Source organism: Euprymna scolopes, chromosome 45 (genome assembly GCF_053919585.1).
Source record: "Euprymna scolopes isolate OS-2025 chromosome 45, ASM5391958v1, whole genome shotgun sequence".
NCBI classification, from domain to species: domain Eukaryota; kingdom Metazoa; phylum Mollusca; class Cephalopoda; order Sepiida; family Sepiolidae; genus Euprymna; species Euprymna scolopes.
In genome coordinates, this window is record NC_136526.1 from 1,271,981 (window position 1) to 1,297,925 (window position 25,945).

General features: G+C 43.0%; 1 protein-coding gene across 3 annotated transcripts in view; it reads right to left on the reverse strand.

The window, feature by feature from the left end:
* The window catches only part of LOC145269116 (uncharacterized), a 247,765-nt gene that overhangs the window by 59,101 nt on the left and 162,719 nt on the right, over positions 1-25,945 (reverse strand). For all 3 annotated transcript variants that reach the window (XM_080124705.1, XM_080124708.1, XM_080124707.1), the window contains exon 3: positions 12,573-12,644. In XM_080124705.1, coding sequence (XP_079980831.1) covers positions 12,573-12,644 — 72 coding nt within the window. The remainder of the gene's footprint in view (positions 1-12,572; positions 12,645-25,945) is intronic.

Here is a 25,945-nt window from a genome sequence, read left to right on the forward strand (position 1 = left end):
TTAAAACCTCTGCTCGATTACAAACAGATAGAGGGGAAAGATGTAAATATCCCCTCAAATTTCCCGGACGCCCCACTCCTAATAACCTTTGTCAGAACTCCAGAGGCCTGCAAGACCAACTTGTGGACAAGGCTGCAGGCCGCTGAAGGGGCGTTTCCGGGAATTGAACTGGTTAAAAAAAATGACCCTTCTCTTGATGAACTGTCAAAACAATGCAAGGGAAGGGTCCCAGTGTTGGTCCATCCGTCACTCTATAGGGCCCTTAAATTGACCTACCCTTTGGATGTCGGCGGCATTGTGAGAGAAGGCCAGGACATGAAAAACCTGACCACCTTGAGCATTGCACACAACGTCGGTGTCCTTTCCCCGGCTGACTTCGGAGCTGAGTGTAACACACCTTAAGGTAGGTACCATGGCTTTGAATTTGGCTAGTCTGAATGCGAGGGGCTTGAGATCATCGGGCCGGGCGGCTCGCCTCCGGCACGACCTCTTGTCCCTGGGAGTGGATGTCGCTGCGATTCAGGAGACGCATTTCGTTTCCTCTGTGGACTGTCAGGTGCTGGCCCGAGACTTTGAGGTTTTCTCAGCATATGGCAGCCCGCGGGGGAAGGGAGTTTCCGTGCTGGTTAAACGTACCCTGTCGGCGACGGTCGACGTTGTCCATAGAGATGCAGTGGGTAGGCTGGTTGTGGCCGATGTTGCCGTAAAAGATTCTGTGTTTCGGGTGATTGCGGTTCATGCGCCCGGCACCGCTCGTGAGAGGGTCTCATTCTTCAGTCAGCTTGACGCGTTTGTAGATTGTCGGAAGCGGGTAGTGCTAATGGGGGATTGGAATTCCATCTTAGACCCCGACATAGATAAGGTAGGAGGCGGAGCTAGAGGATCGGAGAGGTGCGAGTCCAGCCTGGCTGATCTGATGGCTAGATGCGGTCTGGTCGACAGGTTTCGGGTCGAGCATCCAGGGCGGGAGATGTGGACGTGGACCAATAGTGTTTCCTCCTATCCAAATACTTATTTGGACAGGATGTTAGTTAGGAGAGGCGAAGTAGACTTCTTATCTTGTCCCACGTTCACTTGGCTAGGCCAGACGGACCATAAATTAGTTATGGCCCGGCTGAAGCTAGGAAATAGGCCTAAGTTAGCGGGGTACTGGAAGTTAAACACCTCCCTTCTGGAGAGACAAGACTTCCAAGATCAGTTAAGAGAATTGATTAAAAAGGCACTAGTGGGGGCGGTTACCGGGAGTAAGTGGTGGTTAGGTCTCAAAGCCAAGATCAGAAGCTTCTCCGTCAAGTATGCCCAGCGCCTCGCACTAGATAAGGCCAAGACGAAGAAGAAGCTAGAGCAGAAACTAGCCCAGGCTACCGGGGAGGGTGATAGGGTTAGTCAGGAACTAGCTAAGCAGGACCTTCTACGCGAGACTAGCGAGCGTTACGAAGGCCAAGTAGTTAGAGCTAGGCTTAGAAAGATAGGCAACGAAGCAGTCAATTCTGATGCAGACGTGCGCCGTGAGGTTTCTAGGCGTGGCTCGGACAAATATATTGCAAAAATCAAACATCCGAATGGACGCACCCTGGAATCGACTCGGGAGATCTGCGAGGGGTTTCGAGAACATTTCGAGGAGCGTTTTACGCAGCAGCCCGATCTTCCGGTCCTTGAGTTTAGCGACTATTTGGCCGACTCTCCCCGCCTCGAGGCGGCTAGAGCGGCTGGTTGCGAGGGCCGGGTGACGGAGCAGGAGGTCTTTACTGCGCTGAAGCAGGTCAGCTGTGACAGATCGCCAGGACTTGATGGTCTGCCATACGAACTGTACTTGAGGCTGTCGCCCATGTTTCTGCCTCTTCTGACGGATATGTTCAACCATTGGTTTGCTCAGGGATCCATCCCAGGGCAGGTGACCAAGGGAGTGATCACATTGCTGAAGAAAGGTGACGGGCATGGAGGGGAAGAGTTAGATGACTACAGGCCCATAACTCTGCTAAACACAGAGTTGAAGATTTTGGCCAAGGTCCTGTCGAATCGGCTGCAGGTTGTTATCGACGAGTTGGTTGAACCAGAACAGAACTACGCTGTGAAGGGGAGATCGATTCAGAACAACTTGCACCTGATCCGCATGATCCTAGAGGGGGGAATAGATGACGACACAGAAGCCGCGCTGATAAACTTAGATCAGTCCAAAGCTTTCGATAGGGTCGACCATCGTTTCCTGGCATCTGTCTTAGAGGCCGCCGGTTTTAAACCGGACTTTTGCAAGTGGATCTCCATAATGTATCGGCAGCCCATGGCTGTCGTGCAAGTGAACGGAAAGCGCTCGAAACCCTTTGTTATCTCTCGGTCGGTTCGTCAGGGTTGTCCGCTGTCGCCCCTGCTTTATGTCCTGGCTTTGGAGCCTCTTCTCCGCAAGCTGAGACATGGGGAGGCAAATTCGGCCCTGCGCGGAATGGCTCTGCCTGGCGGCTCAGCTGCCAAGGTATCCGCGTTCGCCGATGATGTCACGATCTTCGTGTCGGGCTCCAGAGACATTGAGGTCGTGTCGGAGGCACTCACACAGTACGAAAGAATTACAGGGGCCAAGATAAACCGCAACAAGTCGGTAGGACTGCGGTTGGGCGCATGGAGTGGCAACGCAAACCTCCCTGCGCCCTTCAGCTGGACAGATGGCCCGGTCCGGATCCTCGGCGTGTGGTTCGGACCGGGTCTCCAGCTTGACAAGAATTGGTTGGAGGTACGGTCAAAGGTGGAGGCTGCAGTCAGTTCGTGGCTTCCTAGGAAACTTTCCTTAAAGGGTAGAGCTGAGGCGTGCGCCACTTACGTCTTTCCTCTCATCCTTTACCGACTGGCCGTACTTCCCCTGCCTGCACAACACCTAAAAGCTCTCGTCGAACTCTTGTCCTCGCTCCTTTGGGACAGAGGAAGACACTGGGTGAGCAGACAGGTCTGTATTCAACGTCCGTGTGAGGGAGGCTTGGGAATGCCGGACTTGAAGTGTCATCGAGATGCTGAGAGACTGGCCTTCCTGAGCAACTATATGCAGGAGGACCAACCGTGGCACCCCGTGGTTACTGCCGCCTTCCCCGACCTCGTTCTCGACCCTTCCATCGAGAGCCGTCGCAGGCCGCGGGGAGAATCTGCCTACATGAAAGAGTGCCGAGCCGCGCTAAAACGACTACCAAGGTCCAGTGACCTTGTGACTGCTACCCGTAGGGAACTCCACAGGGATCTAGTGAGGGAGGCCGCTGACGACCCGCTATGCGCGCGTTTGGGGTGGCAGCAGAGTGAGATCCGCTCCGCGTGGAGCTGGGCGCCAGGTTCGAGTCATCTGAACAATTCGGAGTTCTCTCTGACCTGGCGATTGGCCCGAAATGCACTTCCACTCAACAACATACAATGCAGTTCTGGGTTTCTGGAGTCGCCCGATTGTCCCCGTTGTGGGACAACGGCTGTGGAAACTACGGATCACGCTTTCTTTGATTGCCGCGAACTCCGCCAGTACTGGTCGTATGTCAGTGGGGTGACGGCTCGCATCGATCCTGAGCATCCTCGCCCAATTACTGTATCCAATGTTGTGGACAACGTGAGGCCGCCGTGGGACCGGGAAAGACAAATGGTCTACGTTACGATTCTGGCCGTGGCGAGAATGGTGATTTGGACGTCGCGTCTGCAAGGTTGCCGGGGGGTGTTGTCTTTTTCTGATCAAGATCTGATCGCGTTCTTTAAACACCAACTACGGGTGAAGATCAGATGTGATAGAAGAAGGCTGCATCGCGCGGCATTTGACAGAAGATGGATACATGTGGCAAGTCTGTGTGTACGAAGAGGAGCCAAATTCGAATACGTGTTCCCCGCCTAGGTGTGGAACGCGCAGTTCTGTAAAGTTAAATTAAACAAGTAGTCTCTCAGCTAGCTGAGTGTGTGTTCCATCCCTCCCCGATTAGGAAGCCTCCAAGATCCCCATCCCCTCTTACCTGCAATTTTTGTTTTTCACCCCTTCCTCTAAATTTTACCCATCTTGGAGAAAAAGAAATACAAACTAACCTCCATCCCTTACCCACAAAATTTTCTTTTCTCCATTCACCCCCATCTAGAGGGCATCCCCACCTAGAGACTGACCCGCAGAAGCGAGGTTCCTTTTACAAACCTAGTGGAACGGGCAGTCTATCAACTAGACGGGGTTGGGAGGGTCCTACTAATCACCTTTTGTTTTTTCTTCCCCCTCCCTCGACACAAATGAATTATTGTTACCATTTTATTGTTATCTTTTTTGTTTTTACACGTCAATAAAAAATGTTTTAAAAAATTGGGAGTTACTAGGACGTCCCCCAAGATGAAAGGGTGAATGCGGTATTATGGTGAAAGAAGATACTAGCTGGGAGAAACTTTTGACTTTGTTTAGTTCTGGAGCGACAAGGATGACCAACGACCCCCAAAATCCCCCCTTTTGAGTTGGCCATGTGCCTAAGTTTTTTGTTCACCGTTAATTTTACTGTATTTTTTTAACATGAATAAAAGATTTAATATCTCAAAGTGTAGTATCTGTTCTCTCAGTTACTAAACTTTCCGCCACCGGGCTTTCGGGCTAGGTTAAGGTGTTTTCATACTAACTTTCGTTAGCAAGGACCGACCCCCTCCTTTGGGGAGTCAGGACCTAAAGGACCGACTCCACATTTGTGGGAGCTTGGACCCGGAAACCGATCCCCTTTTTTGGGAGACTGGAATCTCGAGACCAACACCACTATCGCTGGTAGTTGAGACCTTCTTTTTTCATTTGTTGTTTTTGCATGTTGTTTTTTCTTCGTTTCGGTCTCACTTCTCGAGACTGGGATGGTCTAATTTCTCCACACTTAATTGCCTGAGCAGCACTCTGACCTGCCAGGCCCAAACTTTGTCTATCTTCGCTGCTCTCCCAGTGGATCGAGCAGACAGGGTTCTCTTTCTCGCTTCCGTTGGGGTAAGTTAGTGGGTAGGGTGACGTGGGGTAGGGCGGGTGCTTCGTTTCTGCTCCCCTCTGTGGGCAGGGATGCCTATCCCCTCTCTCTCTTAATTGCGACGCGGCACTCTGACCCGCTAGCACCCACTGCGTCTTTCTTCTCTGCTCTCCCCCCTCGCGGGGGGATCTGAGCTGCTAACCCGACATCCCCGTGAGGGGAAGTCAAAAACTCTAATTTCTTCAGAGTCCGCTCCTCCCCCTCCTCCCCCTCCATTCCCCTGGGTTTTCTTTTCCCCCACTACACTTTGGTCCGCGCCAGCGGCCAGTGCAACCGCCACGATGCCAGGCAGGAGGGGTACGTCACCCCAAATGCGCAGCATCTCAACTGCGAACGACTCCCTATGTGAGGGAGCTGATGCATCTCCCGGCGAGACGGCGCCAGGAAACAAGGTAGGGCCCCGGCGCGCGGCGACCTTGGAAGAAAGCGGGAGGGTAGGGCCGCAGCCCGCGGCGACCCCCCGAAAAGCACCTGCAACCGCTCCCCACGAGGGCAACCCAGCGGAAAAAGCTGCCGTTAAGTCACTAGCTGGGGAAAGTGCAGAACCCAGCCAATCAGCTGCACCCCAGGACGGCAGAACCAAGGGAGGAAGACCGGGGAACCCATCCCCCGCTCCCCCAAAGGGCGACTCCCCAACAGAAAAGGAGGAAATCAGCACCGCGGACCAAACCGAGGCGCTGGATGAAGACGTAATAGCCTCCATCTGCTCACTATTCGGCGGGGAAGACAGTGATTGGCCCCCCAACACTCCCCAAGAGAACCAAATACGGAAAAGGGGTGACTCTCTGGCCAGTGGTAACAAAAGCAAGCTGGAAGGAGAGACACCCTTGACAGTACCCACCAAGGCTCCAGCTGGGAACACGGCACCAGAAGGGGAGACACCTCCATCCCCCAAGGGGACAGCCACCCAGCAAAGGAAGAAAATAAGAAAGGGGAGCGGCCCGGAGAGCAAACCAAGCCAGGACGAAACAACGCCAAAGACACAATGGCCTACTTTGCCTGGTAACGGCCCCGTTCCGAAACCAAAAATGCCCATAACAATGGAGAGCCCCACAACACCAGCTACGCCCCCCAACCCGAGTCCAGCTGACACCCACCAGGATGGAGGACCGGCATGGGGCCCCAAAGAGCAGCAAGGGAAGTTGACGCCCGAAGACTACAGAGCACTCTTCGACTCAACTTACAAGGAGTATACCCAGGGGAACAACATCCAACCCCTCCCGGGTCAAGTGGAAGTTCTGGAGAAAAGAGTGCTCTCGCTGATAACTTCAGACACCAAGACAAGGGGTCTGACGGGCGTCAACAAGGACACCATGATGAACGTGTTGCTGGAGCAGAACATTCCCGCCAACTACATCTGTAGAAGGAGTTACGCACAGTGGGATGTTCTGCTCCCCACCTCCGAAGACGCAGTCAGGCTGTCCAGGACCTGCCATCAGAGCAGGAACATAAAGCTCCAACCCATCTATATGAACAAGAGGAGAGCAAATGTTTCTGCTCTAAACGTCCCCTGCTATATGGAGGCCAAACAACTGGGGGCTATCCTAAGCCAGTATGGAGACGTAGAGGAAGTCACCCCGGTCCGCGGATTAAGAAACATCATGACCGGGGACTACAAAGTACAGATGGTCCTGGACAAGGCTGGATTCTACGCCATCCCAGCCACACTCAAGTTCGGAGAGTGGACACTCTCCCTTATAGTGGAAGGGAGGAGGCCTCATTGCTGGCTGTGCACACAACAAGGGCATATGGCGAAGGACTGTCCAAAGAGGAATGGAGGGAAGAAGCCCACAAAAGCGGCGGGAACAAGCGTGACAACAAATCAAGCCGTGGATCCCGCGCCGGCCGCAAATCCTCCAGAGGCACCGACAGGCTGGGTGACGGTCGTAAAGAAAGGCAAGATCAACAAACAGCCATCCTTGCAGACAGTCACCCAAGACCAAGAACAACCGAAGAGCGAGACAGAGAAAATGGACACACAGACACCCTCCTCCTCAAACAAGAGGAAACTACCAGAATCTGAGGAGGAGGCCGCGTCAGAGGCAGAGGAAGAGACAACAACAGTCTCTATGGCCCTGAGCGCAACAGAGATCAGGAGGGCCAGGAGGAGGAAAAGCCGCAAGACACGCGCAAACCCTCCTACCCCCACTGAGACTGAGAAGGACTCCCTCGCAACAATAACACAGGATGAGCCCCCTGTGATCCCAACACCCCAGCAACCTGAACAACCTTCCCCCTCTCCTATAAAGGCCCCAAGAAACTCTTCCCGCCCCTCATCCCGTGACAGGAGCCAAAAAGAAGAAAACGAGCAGGCTACCCCCTCCCCAAGCGCTCAGCCTCCCCATCAACCAAAAGAGATCCCCTCCCCCACTCCCAAAGTCCGCACTGAACGGACCAAAAAGCTCCCCTTCCTGCCAGGAAGCAGGATTTGTGAAACAGACCCTCTCCAACCGGCTCCGGACCTTAAAGGACAACAGAAGGTCCGGTACAATAAACTTAAAAACTTTGAAAAAGTCGGTGGAGACCTAGTAACAGACCCCACTAAATTCAAGGACGCTCCCTTGTTGACCACTTTCGTTAGGGTCAACAAGGACGCTAGGACTGGAGGAATGTGGGCAATGATTAGGGCAGCGAAGAATGCGATCCCAGGCCAGCAGCTGGTGGATAGGGACCATCCTTCACTGACCAACATTTTCTTTAAATGTGAGGGTAGAATCCCCATGTATGTACACCCATCGCTATACAGGGCACTCAAACTAACCTTCCCCCTGGACGTGGGGGGCGTGGCCAAGGATGGATCACCTTCATCGGATTTACTAACCGGCAGCCTTGGCCAGGCCTGCCATGTCCTCACTGCCCAGGATTTCAGACCCGTCTGTGACAGTGCTTGAGGTAAGTGATCATGTCTTTGAACTTGGCTACATTGAATGTGAGGGGCATCAGGTGTCGAAGCAAAGCCTCGCGCGTTGTGAGAGACTTGGTGTCCCTCAAGGTAGATATCGCCGCTATCCAGGAGACCCACTTTGTTTGTGACGGGGATTGTCAGGTGCTGGTAAACGATTACGATGTCTACTCAGCATATGGCAATACCTATAGTCGTGGAATCTCCTTGCTAGTGAGTCGCACCCTGTCAGCGTCGGTGAATGTTGTTCACGCAGGCGAGGACGGGCGGGCGCTTGTTGTTGATGTTGCTGTTAATTGTAGTGTTTTTCGGATTGTTGCTGTTTATGCTCCCAATGCTGCTGTAGAGAGGGCAACCTTTTTTCGACGGTTGGAGGGCTTCTTAGTGGATCCGGAACGGTTAGTTTTAATGGGGGATTGGAATGCAATCCTTGATCCCAAAATAGATAAGGTCGGGGGGACTAGCGGGTCGGCGTGGTGTGACAGCAGTCTGTCTGACCTGATGGCCTCGTGCGATCTCGTCGACAGATTTCGTCTGGATCATCCGGGGCGGGAGATGTGGACGTGGCATCCTGTAGTGCCTTCCCATCCAAGCACTTACTTGGATCGGATGTTAGTTAGAAGAGGCGATGTAGACTTCCTATCTTGCCCCACGTTCCACTTGCTAGGACACTCGGACCATAAACTTGTTATGGCCCGTTTGAGCTTAAGTGCTAGGCCTAAACTGGCCGGATACTGGAAGTTCAACAGCACCTTGTTGGAGCTGGAGGACTACCGGTTGAAGGTCACTGAGCTAATTCAGCGGGCTTTAGTGGGGGCGGTTACAGGGAGTAAGTGGTGGGTTAGTCTCAAGGCCAAAATTAGGCGCTTCTCTGTCCAGTATAGCCAACGCCTCGCGATAGATAAGGCTAAGGCAAAGAAGCGTTTAGAGGATAAGCTGACCCGGGCGGTGGAGGGGGGGGGCCCCCTAGAGTTAGCACTAGCTAAACAAGATCTCAACCGCTTGGCTAGCGAGCGGTATGAAGGTCAAGTAGTTAGGGCTAGGTTAAAGAAAGTTTCTAACGAGGCTGTGAATGTTGACGCTGTTGAGCGTAAGGCTGCTTTAAGGCGCGGTTCGGATGGGTACATTCGTAAAGTACATAACCTGGAAGGACACCCCTTAGTATCGACTCGGGAGATCTGCGAGGGGTTTCGGGAGCATCTATCGGTGCGCTTCACCCAACTACCCGGACTCAGGGTTGATGAGTTTGGCAGCTATTTGGCTGACTCGCCCCGCCTCACGGCGGCTCGGGCGGCTAGCTGTGATGGTCTTATTACTGAACATGAGGTCATTACTGCGTTGAAGCAGGTCGGCTATAACAAATCCCCGGGGCTTGATGGTTTACCCTACGAGTTTTACTTGAGGCTGTCGCCCATGTTGGTCCCTATTCTGAAGGATATGTTCAACCATTGGTTTGCCCAGGGTTCCATCCCCGGACAGGTGACCAAGGGTGTGATCACATTGCTGAGGAAAGGTCAACGGCATGGTGGGAGGGAAAACTTTGATGATTTTAGGCCCTTGACTCTGCTAAACACAGAGTTAAAGATTTTGGCAAAGATTCTTGCGAATCGCTTGCAGGTTGTCATCACTGACTTGATCGAACCGGACCAGACTTATGCTGTGAAGGGGAGATCGATTCAAGACAATTTGCACTTGATACGCTCGATCATAGAGGGGACAGAAGACGACGCCGAAGCCGCGCTGATCAGTTTGGATCAGTCCAAGGCATTCGATAGGGTCGACCATCGGTTCCTAGGATCTGTGCTAGAGGCCGCCGGATTTAATCCGGACTTCCGCAAGTGGATCTTTGTTCTGTATGACAGGCCGACGGTAGCGGTGCAGATCAACGGTAAGCTGTCGGAGTCATTCGCTGTCTCTCGGTCGGTGCGACAGGGTTGTCCGCTGTCGCCTCTGTTGTATGTCCTGGCGTTGGAACCCCTCCTTCGCAAGTTAAGGGACGAGGCGGCTACACCAGTCCTGCGCGGAATAGCTCTCCCTGGAGGCACACGAGCCAGGGTTTCCGCGTTCGCCGATGACGTCACCGTATTCGTGTCTTGCCTCACGGACGTTCAAGCGGTGGTCGAGGCGCTCGCTCGATACGAAGAAGTAACAGGGGCCATCTTCAACCGTAGCAAGTCTGTTGGCCTGCGGTTGGGGGCCTGGACTGGGGTAAACTCGCTTCCAGGTATTTTCAGCTGGACCGATGGACCGGTCCGCATTCTCGGTGTCTGGTTTGGACCGGGACTTCAGCTGGAAAAGAATTGGTCGGAAGTACAGTCTAAGGTCAAATCGTCAGTAAAGACTTGGATTGGAAGGAAATTGTCCTTGAAGGGTCGGGCGGAGGCGTGTGCTACATACGTCTTTCCGCTCATCCTTTACCGTTTGTCTGTACTTCCTCTCCCTGCAGAACGACTAACCCGCTTACAAGGGCGCCTCGATTCACTTTTGTGGAACGAGGGTAAGCATTATGTCTGCAGAGAGGTCTGTGTTCAAAATCCGAGCGAGGGAGGCCTGGGTCAGCCCAGTCTCTTGTGTCATAGAAACGCCGAGAGATTGGCTTTCCTGGGTCGTTCGCTTGAAGGAGACGCTCCTTGGGTCCCTGTGGTTGAGAACTCGTTTCCCAACCTCAAACCCAACCCTTCGGTAGAAGGTCGTCGTAGACCGAAGGGGGAGTCCAAGTTCTTCTCCGAATGCCGAACCGCTCTTAGAGCTTTGCCGGGGACCAATGTCCTCGATCAGCCAAGGAAGAAACTGTATCGGGATTTAGTGGAGGGGACCGCGAAGGATCCACTTTGTAGGCGGATGGGATGGTCGATGGAGGTTGTCCGTTCTCAATGGCGTTGGGCGCCGGGACGGGAGATTCTGAATAACTCGGAATTCTCCCTGACTTGGCGACTGGTCCGAAATGCGCTGCCCCTCTTCGACGTACTTTTCCGGTATAAAGAACATACCAGCCGCTTCTGTCCGTGCTGTGACGAACGCGAGCCCGAAACAATCGAGCATGCGTTTTTTAGTTGCAGCCGGATACAGCCCCTATTAAGGTACGTCGAGGGGGTAACAGCTCGCATCGATGCCGAGTGTCTGCTCGATCTCGACGTAGGAACTTTTGTGTACAACATGGAGCCGCCGTTCCCCAGGGAGGAAAGTTTGGTTTTCCTGGCGATCCTAGCAGTAGCGCGCATGACCATTTGGATCGCGCGCCTCAAGTTGGTCCACGAAGGGACATCTGTTCCTGATCGGGATCTGATCGTTTACTTTAAACATTTGCTTAAAGTAAAGATCAGATGCGATTGGAAGAGGTTGCCTAGAGTGGAATTTGACAAGAGGTGGGTGCACAGCACTAGTTTGTGCATCCGTCGAGGAGCCAAGTTTCAATACGTGTTCCCTCCTTAGGCATGGCATGGGCGGTGCTGGGTCCTACAGAACCCATCCCGCCTAGGTTAGCATTATAAGTTCAGTAAAGTAACTCTTGACTGGTGGTACAAATGAGATCCTGTTCCTGATTTTATTTTTTGGTATTAGAGAACCTCTGAGTCTGCCCAACCCCCCTGCTCCTCATCTTTATTTTCTGATGCTCCCGGTCATCCCCCTACTCAGAGGTCACCTTCCTACCCCCTCCATCCGTTGCTTTACTTTCTCCCACCTCCATTAAGGCGACTTCCCCAAACCCCATTAGGGATGCTCTGCTTGTTTTCGGTTCCCCGGAAAACAGTGGGGGATCTAGCCACATAGAATAGTACAGGGGGGTCTTACTAACAACACATTAGTAGTTTTTTCCTTTTTTTTTTTTTTTTTTTTTTTTTTTTGAAATGAACATTTTCATTAGTTTTTTCCCACTCCACGAACATTTTATGCCAATTAATTCAAGAACTCTTTCTAATGAAATCGAACTTTATTTTCTCACACATACACACACACAAAAAAAAAAAAAAAAAAAAAAAAAAATGCACACACAACATACAGAAATGAATATACAAATTGTACATAGTTAAATTTTACATTGAACGCTGGGGTTATTAGTTAGATTAGGATCCACAGAGTGATTGAGGTATTTTGGTAAATGTTGCCAGTCAAGAGTAAGACTTCAAAGTCTCATCTGTTACATAGTCATAAAGACCCTGTACCCTCCCCCTCCCAACTTCTTGTAGGGCCTTGTGCCTAATTTTGTTGAATTGAATTTTTTGTACGTTTTTTATGTTCAATTTTTTCTTTCTCAATAAAATATATAAACAAGATCAAAGTGTAGTATCTGTTCTTCAGATGCTGCACTTCTATTTCTTGTTCTCTTTCGTTGGAGGAGAAATCCTTCACGACTGAGACAATTTTTATTTTTGTACCTTTTCTCCACGTTAAAAAACGACCCTGGTGTCTAACTCTGTCCCGTGGGGAGGCATAGTAAATAGGTACAATAATATCAGAGCATCTCCATTTACGGTGTACATATTTATGGAGTACATATGAATCAGTATCCTGTGGAAGTTCCACAGGTCAAGCTAGTACATATATATATATATATATATATATATATATATAACAAGATACACCTGAAGAAGGTCAGAGGTTACATCGACTGAAACATTGTGAAAATCACACTCAAGATGAGAATAGTAGTCCGATAAATCCAAATAATACAAAAATTTGCTTACCTGTGTCAAAGATTTCTCGTGTCTGCATAGAAAGTCTCTTGCACTGAACATTGTTTTGGTCTGAAGAATGACCTGAAAGATAAGAAAAATAAAATAAAGTCCTTGGACAAATTTACAAAGAAGGAAGAAATTAAGAAAACATGAAAACTTATGGTGAAATTATAACAACTCTGAGCATAACACAGTATAAAAAAATTATAACAACTCTGAGCATAACACAGTATAAAAAAATTATAACAACTCTGAGCATAACACAGTATAAAAAAATTATAACAACTTTGAGCATAACACAGTATAAAAAAAATTATAACAACTCTGAGCATAACACAATATAAAAAAATCAACAACTTTGAGCATAACACAGCATAATATATCAACAGCTCTGAGCATAACACAGCATAAATATATCAACAACTCTGAGCATAACACAGTATAAAAAATCAACAACTCTGAGCATAACACAATATAAAGAATCAACAACTTTGAGCATAACACAGTATAAAAAAATTATAACAACTCTGAGCATAACACAGTATAAAAAAATTATAACAACTCTGAGCATAACACAGTATAAAAAAAATCCACAACTCTGAGCATAACACAGTATAAAAAAATTATAACAACTCTGAGCATAACACAGTATAAAAAAATCAACAACTCTGAGCATAACACAGTATAAAAAAATCAAAAACTCTGAGCATAACACAGTATAAAAAAATTATAACAACTCTGAGCATAACACAGTATAAAAAAATTATAACAACTCTGAGCATAACACAGTATAAAAAAATTATAACAACTCTGAGCATAACACAGTATAAAAAAATCAACAACTCTGAGCATAACACAGTATAAAAAAATCAACAACTCTGAGCATAACACAGTATAAAAAAATTATAACAATTCTGAGCATAACACAGTATAAAAAAATCAACAACTCTGAGCATAACACAGTATAAAAAATTATAACAACTCTGAGCATAACACAGTATAAAAAATCAACAACTCTGAGCATAACACAGTATAAAAAACTGAACAACTCTGAGCATAACACAGTATAAAAAAATCAACAACTCTGAGCATAACACAGTATAAAAAAATCAAAAACTCTGAGCATAACACAGTATAAAAAAATCAACAACTTTGAGCATAACACAGTATAAAAAACTCAAAAGTCAAACGCATTTGATTGGGATTTTTTTTCAAACCAATCAGAACATATCACAGTAATCAATATTTCAAACTAGGTGTAGCTATCTAGCATTGCCAGGCAGTATAGCATATTTACTTTTAATTTGTTTTTTGTAGCAGTGTAACATAACTGCTATACTCAAACTGTGTTCATTACACTTCAAACCTCTTTTGGACCCCCCACCACCACGCCGTCCGGCACCATCGAAAAAGAAACAAACAAAAAAGAAAAGAAATTCAGATCAACATCTTTTCCTTTTTAACAAAAGCGTTTATTACCTATTTTTCTATGTTCCAACCACATGCTAGCTACAGCCAGCCTATCCTCGTCCTCGACTTTACACGTCCATTTTCTTCGACACACACTTTTCTCTCCCCCCCCCCCCCGAGCATGTGGTATCTTTTTTTTCTTTTTCTTGGCGCGCCAACTCGCACACACTTCATATGTGCTTTTTTCAGCTGCTGCTGTAACTAATCTATGCGCAAGCCAGCTATCCTTTGCTGCTGCTGATATTTTCCCATGTACACTATGTTACATATATACAGAATTCTGAACCCTTTATTTAAAATTTAACAATTGCAGGTTGTTTTTTTTACTTAGGAGTCACTACTTATCAAGGCCCGAAGACCACTTGAGGATAAGAATTAATGAATGTAAATTGGTAGTATAGTAATTGTTAAAGGTGTAAATTGAGTATAATTTGATTATTTATGGGGACGGCTCAATAAGAACTTGTTTACATTGGATTTGAAGGCTACCGTGTTGTATTCAACAGGGAAGCAAACTAGTGGAACAGTGTTTCTACAGACAGGCAGAAGCCTTGTTCATGGAATCTGCATTTAGATTAGCACCAGTGTTGTTTGTAGTGGTATATGTTTTTAATCCCTCGTTGTCGGTGTTGCAGCTTTGTAGGTAATAAATAGGGCTAGGACAACAGCATATTCTTTCCATTGTTTTGATTCTCGAGTGTGTATTCGTTGATATCTTATATGCTTATATATACAGTGGTGTGGTTTTCAGTTGATTGTGTCTTAATGTGTCGGATATATACTTGTGAGTCAAAAAAATGAAAAGAATATGCTGTTGTCATAGCCCTAGTAAGAAATAACAACAAATCCAGTGGTATAGTTAACAAAGAATGTATTAAAAAAAAAAAAAAGTGCGCGTCATGATTCTGAGGGTCATAAAGGTATAAGTGCATTGCAGTCTGAGGAGATTACTTCGGAGGGGACTAAAGTTTCATGTGTGTACTATCAATAAAAGTGCCTATACGAAACAGTCTGGAAACTTATTGAAGGCACTTTGTGAAGCAACGTATTCTATAAATATGTATCTATAGAATTAGGTTTGACAACTTGTTGTGATGTTAGTATTTGAATAAATGATGAGGAAGAACACAGTCGCAGTTAAATAAATATGCATTAACATTAAATACATGAAAAAGGTTAACTGAACAATATCTTTGCTCAACTACTGGACTAGTTGGTGACGACCATACTCTTCACGCATCCATCTATGACTGATTTGGTAAACCGGTTCTCGTTACCCAGAAGTGACGTCATGGACAGAAGTGACGCTATGGAATAGTTCATGATTCCAAGCAGTAAGTGTGCATTCCTAACACAACTTTATTCACCATTAAATAATCCAAAGTTGGTAGACGTGCCGTTAAAATAAAACTACATAAAACCATTCAGCAAAAACATTGTGTTTAATATTTGTATTATATTGTCATAAACAAGAGGAAATAAATGGGTCAGCATTTTTCTCTTTTTTAACAAAAGCATTTATTACTGCTGCTTTCGGCACCATTTAAAAAGTCTCTCGTTGCCACATGTTCATTTTACCAGGTAGTGCTTCTCCTTCCTCCGACCGCATGCCGGTAACAGCTGACCCATTCTCGCACTCACTATTTACACTTCCATTTTCTTCGACACCAACTTTCTTTCTCTCAAACACACACACACACACGCACACACACTCTCTCTCACACACATACCAAAACATTTTGCACTCCAGCTGCATTCCCTATCGTTTGAGCTTTTTTTTTTTTTTTTACATAGGCATCACCACATTATCAAGGCCAAGAGGCCACTCAAGGATAAGGGTTAAAGAGTGTACAGTAGAAATTGGTCAATATAGTAATCATTAGTAATGAAAATTTGGTAAATTTGATAACTTATATGGAACGGCTCATCAAGAACTTATTAACTTTAGACTTGAACACAACCATATTGTAGTCAGCCGGAAAGCAGGAAAACGGAAGACAATTCCACAGGCATGCAGTTCTAAGAAAGAAGCTTTGTTCATGAAATCTACGTTTAGGTTTAGGCACAGATAAAGAGTGGGGGGAATTATTGATAGTGTTTACAGCTAGACGAGTGTTTCTTGTGAAAGTTTGGCGAGGGGGGACCATAGATTGAAGCTCAGTTGAACACTTTCCATGAAAATAACGATACATCAGAGACAAACTTGCAACATCTCTTCTGTGAGATAGAGGTTGCAAGGAGGAGTTGACAGATAAGACAGATTTAAAATTAAACCACGTCAGGCTATGAATGAACACAAACACACTCTCTCTCACTCACGCACACACATACTCTCACTCACAGACACTGTCACAGAGACATACACACACACACTCTCTCTCTTCATTTTCTTCAACACTGACTTTCTTTCTCTCACCTCACGCTGGCATTAACCGGCCATTTCTCGCCTTCGACTTCACACGTCTATTTTCTTCAACGTCAACTTTGTTTTTCCGTCGAGCATGTGCTGTCCTTTTTTTTTTCTCTTTTACCAAAAGTCAGCTCGCGCACGCTTCCTAATTTGCATATGTGCCTTCTTTTTCTTACAGCTGCTGCTGCTGATATTTTCCACGGTGCTCATACGTGTTCTGTTACAACGCTACCCAATAATATGTTAGATGTAAGTATAGTTTTAGTCTCTCGTGAAGTTCATCATTCACAAAAAAGGTATATCTGCTTTCCTCATAACAGTTTTTGGGTTTGTTTTACAATCCACAGAGGTACGGAAAATTTGTCAAAAAACAAGTATATAATAAATAAGTGTTACCAAAGGCAAGATAAGTTACCCTTCTACCTAACCGAATACGTTTTTAGTGTTTTTATTTAATGTAAAATGCTTATTTTGTTTGAAAAACAATATTGTGTGCTACCAAAGATCAAGAAAAAATGGGCGCGATACCTCTTTACATCTCAGAAGTCTTGATAATCACTTCAAAATAAGAAATAAAACAAAATGGTGGTAGAAACTCACAAAATAAATGTCACAGTAGCATTTATTGGGTGGATTTCTACCACCATTTTGTCTTATTTCTTGTTTTGAAGTCTTTGTCGAGACTTTAAAGACGTCGCGGCCATTTTTTCATTTTATTTTATTTCTTATTTTGAAGTGATTGCTTTTGTTTTTTTAAACAATTAAATTTTGAATTTGTATTCCAATAAAAACAGCTAAGAAGCCAATTTTTTCTTTATTTACTTGAAAAAATGTTTTTTTTTGTTTACCTTAAACAACTCCAATTACTTTTATCCAAAAAATTTAAAATCAAGAGAAAGACATTGAGTGGTGAAAATTTTTCATGAAGCAATAGTCAGATTTCAAACAAATAGAAAAATTTACTTTCATCATGACTAATGTTTGTGCAAAATTTCAAAAAAGAATCCAATCCGTGGTTATTGAGAAACGTGTGAACAAAAAAACAAATGGACGAATAGGAGTGAATTACAACAAACATGCAAAATTCTGCTAAAGAATGGAGAACTAACATCACTAGCAGGGAGACCTGACGTTGCCTAGGATTGAATGATGATCAACACTGTTTCACACTTCCATATTTTAATTGTAATCGAAATCAGTGAAATCACCCATTTTTCAATCAAATCGATTGATTGCCTGCTCTAATTGGGGACCCATTGCAGTGCGTTGGGATGAAGCTTCACATGCCTCCTCAATGACTTAGTCCACAATACATTGTAGTCTACATTGCACTGTAGAGAACCTAGTGTTGATTTTATAACATTATTTTTATATATAATGGCTTGAATTAAAGTTTAAAATGCAAAAATCAATTGTGCTCTAAACAGAAATATCAATTTCGAACACACCCCTGTGATAGTAAAGAACTTACTGTTGATTTTATATGCCTGGCCTTACTTAATGCACTTGTGATGTTAGGCTGTATAAAATGTTTACTTTGGTTAAAATCACCTGTTACTTTCTTTCACTGGATTATTTCGATTATCAACACTTATCAAAGACATGCCGACACAAAACCATATCTAAGAACACTGCCAGGTACATAAAGTACCTAGGTGTGGAATTTCATAAAAATCAGCCCAGCCGTTTTCGAATCCATTCGAAACAAACTCACACACACACAAACATACACTCTCTTACTCAACCACACATACTCTCATGCACACACACACACTTTATCTCTTGCACACACACACTCTTCAACTCATACACTCACACACACTCTCACTAATACATACACAAACACTCTTTCACACTCACACACAACACACACTCTCTTACTCGCACACTCTCTCACTCACACACACTAACATGCACATACACACAAACATGCACACACACATACACACGCACACATACACACATATAATAGTAGGTATTACAGACACATTCTTGAAAACTCTCTGTAACTTAAATTAATTGTTTTTCCAACATATGAAACGCAAATCTGCCTAATGTGACTATTCTAGAATCACTCTCAAGTTATCATTTTGTATTTCATCGCTTTTAATAAATAAGTTTTTACCTTTTTTAATGGTTTACTAGCGGGGAGGGGGGGACACGCTTAAATATGATCTTTTAATTTACCCAGATTTCGTAAATATCATTTTAGAGTCGTGATTTCAAAAGGTAAAAAAAAGTATTTGGGTGCCATCAGCGAGAATGAAAACCAAACTATAGCATTCAAAGCTGGTGACGTTACCACTGTACCAACATGACATGTATATGAAGTGATTAAAAATTAAAAATTAAAAATAAACTAAAATGAATGTACAAAATGTATAATGATTTTTTTTAAATTTTTGACCTATTTTTCACCCCTTAAAAACTATTTTAGTTGGCTAACGACCAATAAAAGAATAGTCCATAAAAAATTCAATCATTTGAAGCCCCTAGCGCGTCTTTTTTTTTTTTTTACATCAGCATCATCACTTATCAAGGCCCGGGGGCCACTCGAGGATAAGGATTAAAGAGTGTACAGTAGTCAATTGGACAATATAATAATTGTTAGTAATGGAAATTCAGTAAATTTTTTAACTTAAGGGGAATGGCTTATCAAGAACTTGTTTACATTGGACTTGAAGACAACCATATTGTAGTCAGCCGGAAAGCAGGAAAATGGAAAACAGTTCCAGAGGTGCGCAGTTCTAAGAAAGAAGCTTTCTTCATGGAATCTATGTTTAGGTTTAGGCACAGATAAAGATTGGGGGGAATTATTGATAGTGTTTTTAGCTAGACAAGTGTTTCTTGTGAAAGTTTGGTGAGGGGGGACCATAGACTGAAGTTCAGTCGAGCACTTGCCATGAAAATAAAGTCTATTTTGAACTCTATCAAGGCAGGATAAGTCCTTTCTAGCAGCTCCTGTCCAAATGTGACAACAGTACTCCATACTTGGACGAACTTGGCTCTTATATAGATAGAGAATTGCATCAGCAGTCTGCGACTTTTAGTTTCGGAGGAGATAGAGTTTGAAAATATGGAGACAGACAGACATACAGCCTTTTATATATTAGACTGTTTCATATGTGACCTAAATAAAAATTAAAATATTCTCAACTTCTGAACTTGAAAAGGTCTATTTATTTATTTACTTATTATTATTTTTTTTTTTTGCTAATTAGGCACTTTTCAAACAACGCACTTTAATTTTAGGCAATCACCTCATAACCTACTGACATCATTTAAAGCATAACAGTTTTTCACACTGTGTTATCGTTTCTATTACAATAATTACAATATCCATTGCATGACATGATTTCAGAATAATATTATTTTTATTAAAATATCCCAAACAGTTTATATTTACTTCTATTTATTACTAGCAAAAATTGGCGGAGGAGTTTGGTAGAGTTTTCAAATGTCAAATCGCTTTCTGCCGTATTTGCTTCACCATGATGTTGGGGGAAAACCAGCTCCCTCCAAGAGGGAGAGCTCTGGCAGTGTCTTAATGAATAGCAATTGTCTGATATAAAGGGTTTCCCCCACAGTGATCAAAGCTGATTGCCTTCAAGATGTGTTGCCACGAAGGCCAGCAAATCGCTTTGTTTCGATTCAGTTTCGCTTTATCTATATGAAAAAGACAAACAAACACTCGAAACCAGAGATTTTTTTAAAAGTCGCTCAAAATAAATGTATAGACGACATCCGTTTGCAAATCGTATATATTATAATCTAGGAAGTATATAAAAAGTTCTCAAAAATAGTAACCCCCCCCCCACACGGAGAACCTCCATGAGAAAAGCCTTTGTTGAACATACAGAAACGTGTGTGCCCATTTTGCCTTCCCGGCATTGCCCAGATGTTTGGAGGTGTAAAAGAAAAAAAAGTTTTGGTGGTGAGGTAGGCTCGAACCCAGAGGCTTGAGGCGAAGTCGGAAAAGAAAGCCTGATAACTTACCACGACGCTAAGATGGCGTAGACACGAGAATGGTTGAAACTAAACGTTTAAAAAAGCAGGTGGTTAAACGAACGTCAACATGTGGTTTACTAGGTTAAACATCATGCCATAGAGAAATGAAATCACAGAGCAAATTTTGTATTTTATAACATAAAAGTCGCTTAAATAAAAGATAGACATGACTTAATTTCGTAAATCGGCAATATTATAATCTAAGGAGTATACAAAAAGTTCTAAGAATTAGTGACCCCCTCACTCAAGCACCCCCCCCCTCTCCCAAAAAAAGCCTTTGCCGGACGCACACATTTTCGCTTTTATATAATAGATTTTGCAAATGAGAAGAATAGTATTTTTCAGAACTCCGTGGAATAACGTCTTTCTTGTTTATTTGTACTCCTTGTCGGATATTTAAAATTTTGTATACTTTCCTTACAAGTTTATAATGTTTTTATTTTTAAATTCAATAATTTTTCAGTAACAAGATTTTTCTATTATATATATATATATATATATAATTTAAAGATTAGAACAATAGTCTAAAGAGCTGAGTGTATTTTAATGTAACAGTGAAATTACTAATTTAATTAAAATACAGGAAATAGAAAGTGTTCGTTGTAATTTAGATATATAATAAGCTCGATAGTTAAATGTCCAAGAGCTAATTCAATATTAAGTAATGTGATTTATAATTTAAAATTTAAAAATCAAATTTTAATTAAATTAAAAATCAGTTTCATAAGAAGGAACAACAACAAAATCAATTATCTGTATGATCGTTTCGGAAAACAATGCTTTTTATTGTGGTATACATCAAATTATGTAGAATAATTATATATAGTTTTTTGGTAAGCAAGGTCTCCTCATCAGCAAATTTTGGAGGGTTTTTATTTAAATCCAGACCTTTTATTTCAATTTTTCAGATTCATCTGCCTTACTTTTAATGCTAGGTTTATTTATGGTGTCTTTTAAATTCAATAAAAACCCTCCAAAATTTGCTGATGAGGAGACCTTGCTTACCAAAAAACTATATATAATTATTCTACATAATTTGATGTATACCACAATAAAAAGCATTGTTTTCCGAAACGATCGTACAGATAATTGATTTTGTTGTTGTTTCTTCTTATGAAACGGATTTTTAATTTAATTAAAATTTGATTTTTAAATTTTAAATTATAAATCACATTACTTAATATATATATATATATATATATATATATATATATAGTTTCAGGTCTGAGGTGTTCAAAAGTCGGGACTAATGAAGACAGCGAGGTTGTTAAATAGTGCTCAATAAAAAGAACAAAATACTTTTTTTATTATTTGAGGGTAAACAGTTACATATGGTCGCTACAAATAACCATCTGTTTCAGTCAAAGAGGCTTCCTCAGGCGACCTAGAACCTCTCAACGCCGGTTTTTCTTTTTGACGTTGAGAGGTTCTAGGTCGCCTGAGGAAGTCTCTTTGACTGAAACAGATGGTTATTTGTAGCGACCATATGTAACTGTTTACCCTCAAATAATATATATATATATATATATATATATATATATATATATATATATATATATATATATATATATAGGGAGAGACAGACAGATACACAAAGGCAGAGAAAGAGAGACAGAGAGGGGAAAGAACAATAGTGACAAGGTAAACTGTATCATTGATTATTGCCTTAACGCCCACATCACTAGGAATCAAACAGCTGGTCAAACAATCATTATACTTTTGTTAATCTTTTCAATTTAAATATAACTCATAACTAACCTTTCTTTGTTACCAGGCAGCACTCGTTAATTGGACATATTTCATTAAGAAAGACTTGAAATGCAACACTTACCAGGTACCTTCAATAAGTTTCCAGATTTTTTTTTTTTTTTCGTATGGGCACTTTTATTAATAGTACATACATGAAACTCTAATCCTCTTTGAAGTAATCTCCCCCCGGCTGCAATGCATTTTTTGTACTGTTCTAACAACTTCTGTAAGGCCACGTGAAAGTACTCTTGTGTGAGCGTATCAATGACCCTTGTCACAGTCTCTTTCCTCTCCTCAATTGTCTCATAACGACAGCATCTAAGGTTTTTCTTGAGCTTAAGGAATAAACAAAAGTCACAGGGAGCAAGGTCTGGACTATAGGGAGAAGAGGAACTGTGCACTTATTGTCTCTATACACGACAGTCCTTATCCATGAAATTCTTTATTTGGCCAATCAACTCTGGTGTTCTGACTTCTTTACTCCTCCCAGACCTCTCATCATCCTTCAGACTCCCTGCATTTCTTTACACGTCCATTTTCTTCGACACATACTTTGCTTCCTCCCAAACCACGCGGTGCATTTCTCCTTTCTTTACTTTTTCTCCTCGCACACGCTTCCTAATTTGCATAGACTCGTTTTTCAGCAACTGCTACTGTTAATCTCTTTGCAAGCCAGCTATCTTTTGCTGCTGCTGATATTTTTCCATGTGCTCATATGTACTGTGTTATTGTGCAATCTGTTGATTATCATTTTCACAATTATAAGAAAGCTAACGGGGGTACCCAGCGTTGCCCAGGTGTGTGGAGGTGGTGTAGAAAGGAACCCCAAAAAAAAAAAAGTGGTAATAGCAGGGGGAGGGCGGATCAAAACAACAGTAGTCAGCGCGGGTGGAGAGAGGTGTCGTTAAAAAAAACGGTAGGAGACTGGCAGGTTCGAATGCAAAGGAGGAAAAACAAAAAAATGTAATGTCTTAGCCGATGCAACTATGGCGAAACCGTAGTCAATCCAACGGAGACGATATGAACAAAAGTCACCCCTCCTTGTTAAAAAAGGGCTGAGGATGAAGGAATTAATGTTTTTGGCAATTTTGAACACTTTTTCATTACTATATGCCAACTCCATTGTGGCCAACATCGATAACCCGACAATAATTTCAAAAATAAAAGATACAGTAATCATACTTAAAAACAGACCAAAACACAAAAATGTAATCGCCCAAAAAAAGAAAAAGTACCTGACAACCTCCCCACCAGATATTTCGACAGAAGGGATATGAAAAGAAGAAGCTATTCTCAAGATATTGAGCACTTTTTGGATAATTATATAAAAGTTTAAGCAAATTTCTTTAATGCTGCCTCAGTCTAGAAAGATTTCTGTACACGGTTTTTGCAACGGTTGTGTTATTTTACTGTCCGTGAATTTAATTTTTTAATAAAAAAAACTTAAAACTTAAACAAACTGAAAATTATTCAACTTAAAAAAAAAAAGAATAGAAATTTTTTTTAAACGTTTTTATGTTTTAAAAATGACTAGCAGGGGATACCCAGCATGGTCCGGAGTTTGTAGGTGTGTGTGTTGGGGTGGGGGGATCAAAACAACCCAGTTTAAAAAAAAAACGTTGGCCGGGTGTTTGGAGGTGTAAAAGAAAAAAAAAGTTTTAGTAGGAAAGTAGGTTTGAACCCCGAACCTTTGACATGGAGGTGGAAACAAAATGGAAAAAACCCTGGGACCTAACCATCTCGGTCACAAGAGAAGAGGAATGAAAAACATCTTAATTTAACGTTTATAAAATGAAATTGGCAAGTGCGAGAAACTTAAGTCACGTGATGTTTGACCTTGAAACATGACGCGGCTGCAAGCCAGTTTTCGCTTGTTTTATACTAAAAAGCGAAAGAAACACAAGGCGATCGAAATATCTGGAAAAAATAGCATGTGAAAGTCGAGCAAATTAAATACACATGCGCCCCCGTTCTTAAGTCGTAGATATAATCTTGTAGACATGATATAAAAAGTTTTAAGAAGAAGCGAGCCGAGCGAGAAGGCTGACGAAAAAAGCCTTTTGTAGACATACACAAAAAGCGAACATGCATACATACACACATTTTTGCTTTTATATATATAGATTACTGATTACCTATTGTGTTATTAAAAGGAAAAAAATATGACAAACTCATTAACCCTTATCCTCGAGTGACCCTTGGCCCTTGATAAGTGATGACTAATTATTTAAAAATAAATTAAGACATTTTGTGCATTTTTGATCTGTTGATTAATATTTTCAGAATTACTAGCAGGGGTGTCCGGCGTTGCCTCTGTGTTTAGTTTTAGGAGACAGGTAGGCTTGAACTCGAAGCCTTGAGGCTTGGCCACGACGGGGGAAGAACTGAAATATGTTTTAATTTAACGATTAAAAAGTGAAGTGACATGTGTGTGAATTTAATGAGATCAAACATCACACGATAGGGAATGAAATCAGGCACTTAACTTTGGGGAGTGTCCAAATGAATAATAATTGTCTGATATGAGGGGTTTTTTTCAAACTGATCAAAGCTAATTGCTTTCTGGACGTCCCCGGCATGAAGCCGGAAAACTGTTGTCGCTGCCTTTAGTTTCGCTTTTTTATACGAAAATCACGAACAAACAGGCGTGAAGGCAAAATAGTGGGAATTTTTAGCGGGTAAAAGTCGCTCAAATAAAATATATTTACGACCTCGTTTTGTGAATCGGACATATAATCTAGGGCGTATATAAAAAGTTCTAAGAAAGAGTGACCCCCCCCCAGCGGATATAAGAAAAAATGCACACACACACACACACACACACACACACACACACATATTTTCGCTTTTATATTAAAGATAAAAAAATTGTCTACAACTTTTAGGTAAATAGAAATTTTCCAAAAGTCATAATGTTGTTTTGAACTTATTTTATACTGGCCTGGGTACCCAGGGTTGTCTAGGTGTCTGGAGGTCTATGTAAGGGTGTTAGTTGAGCAAAAAAAAAAAGCAAAATTTCGAGCGCAAAAAAAAAAAAAATTAGGAGTAGTAGAAGGAAAAAGATGTGAAAAAAAGCAAACGGTCTTATTGATGCACCCACCACGATTGTGACGTCATGGGCAGTCAAAATAACATCTTTTATGCAACGTCATTGACGCAAGATTTGGATGACTTGCAAAAATGTCTATAAAAAAGTGACCCTTACTAGTAAAAAAACAGCCCAGTTGATGGTGAAAGAATTAATGTTTTTGCTAATTTTTTTATATTTGTTGTTGGAGACATCTAGCTTTAAAACAATACCGATTTTGTCACGGTCTGACGCGTCTGTCGAAAGTTTTTGACAGACATACAAACACACACACACACACACACACAAATACAAACACAGACACAAACAAACAAACACACACACAAACACAAAGAAACACAAAGGCACACATAAACACACACACACACACATTTTGCCTTTTATATTATAGACTAGCAGGGGTACCCAGTGTAGCCCAGGTGTATAGAGGTGGTGTAGTAAGGAACCCCCGAGGGAAAGGGGAAGAAGAGAAGTGTTAAAAAAAAATGGTAGTAGCGAGGGGGGGGGGGCAAAACAACAGTAGGCAGTTTGGGTGGAGACAGGTATTAAATAAAAAAAAAAAGTGGTAGTAGCCAGGCAGGCAGGCTCGAACCCGTAACGCAAAGGAGGAAAAGGTGACAAAAAATCGAATGTCTTAGCTGATGTGTCCACCGTGGG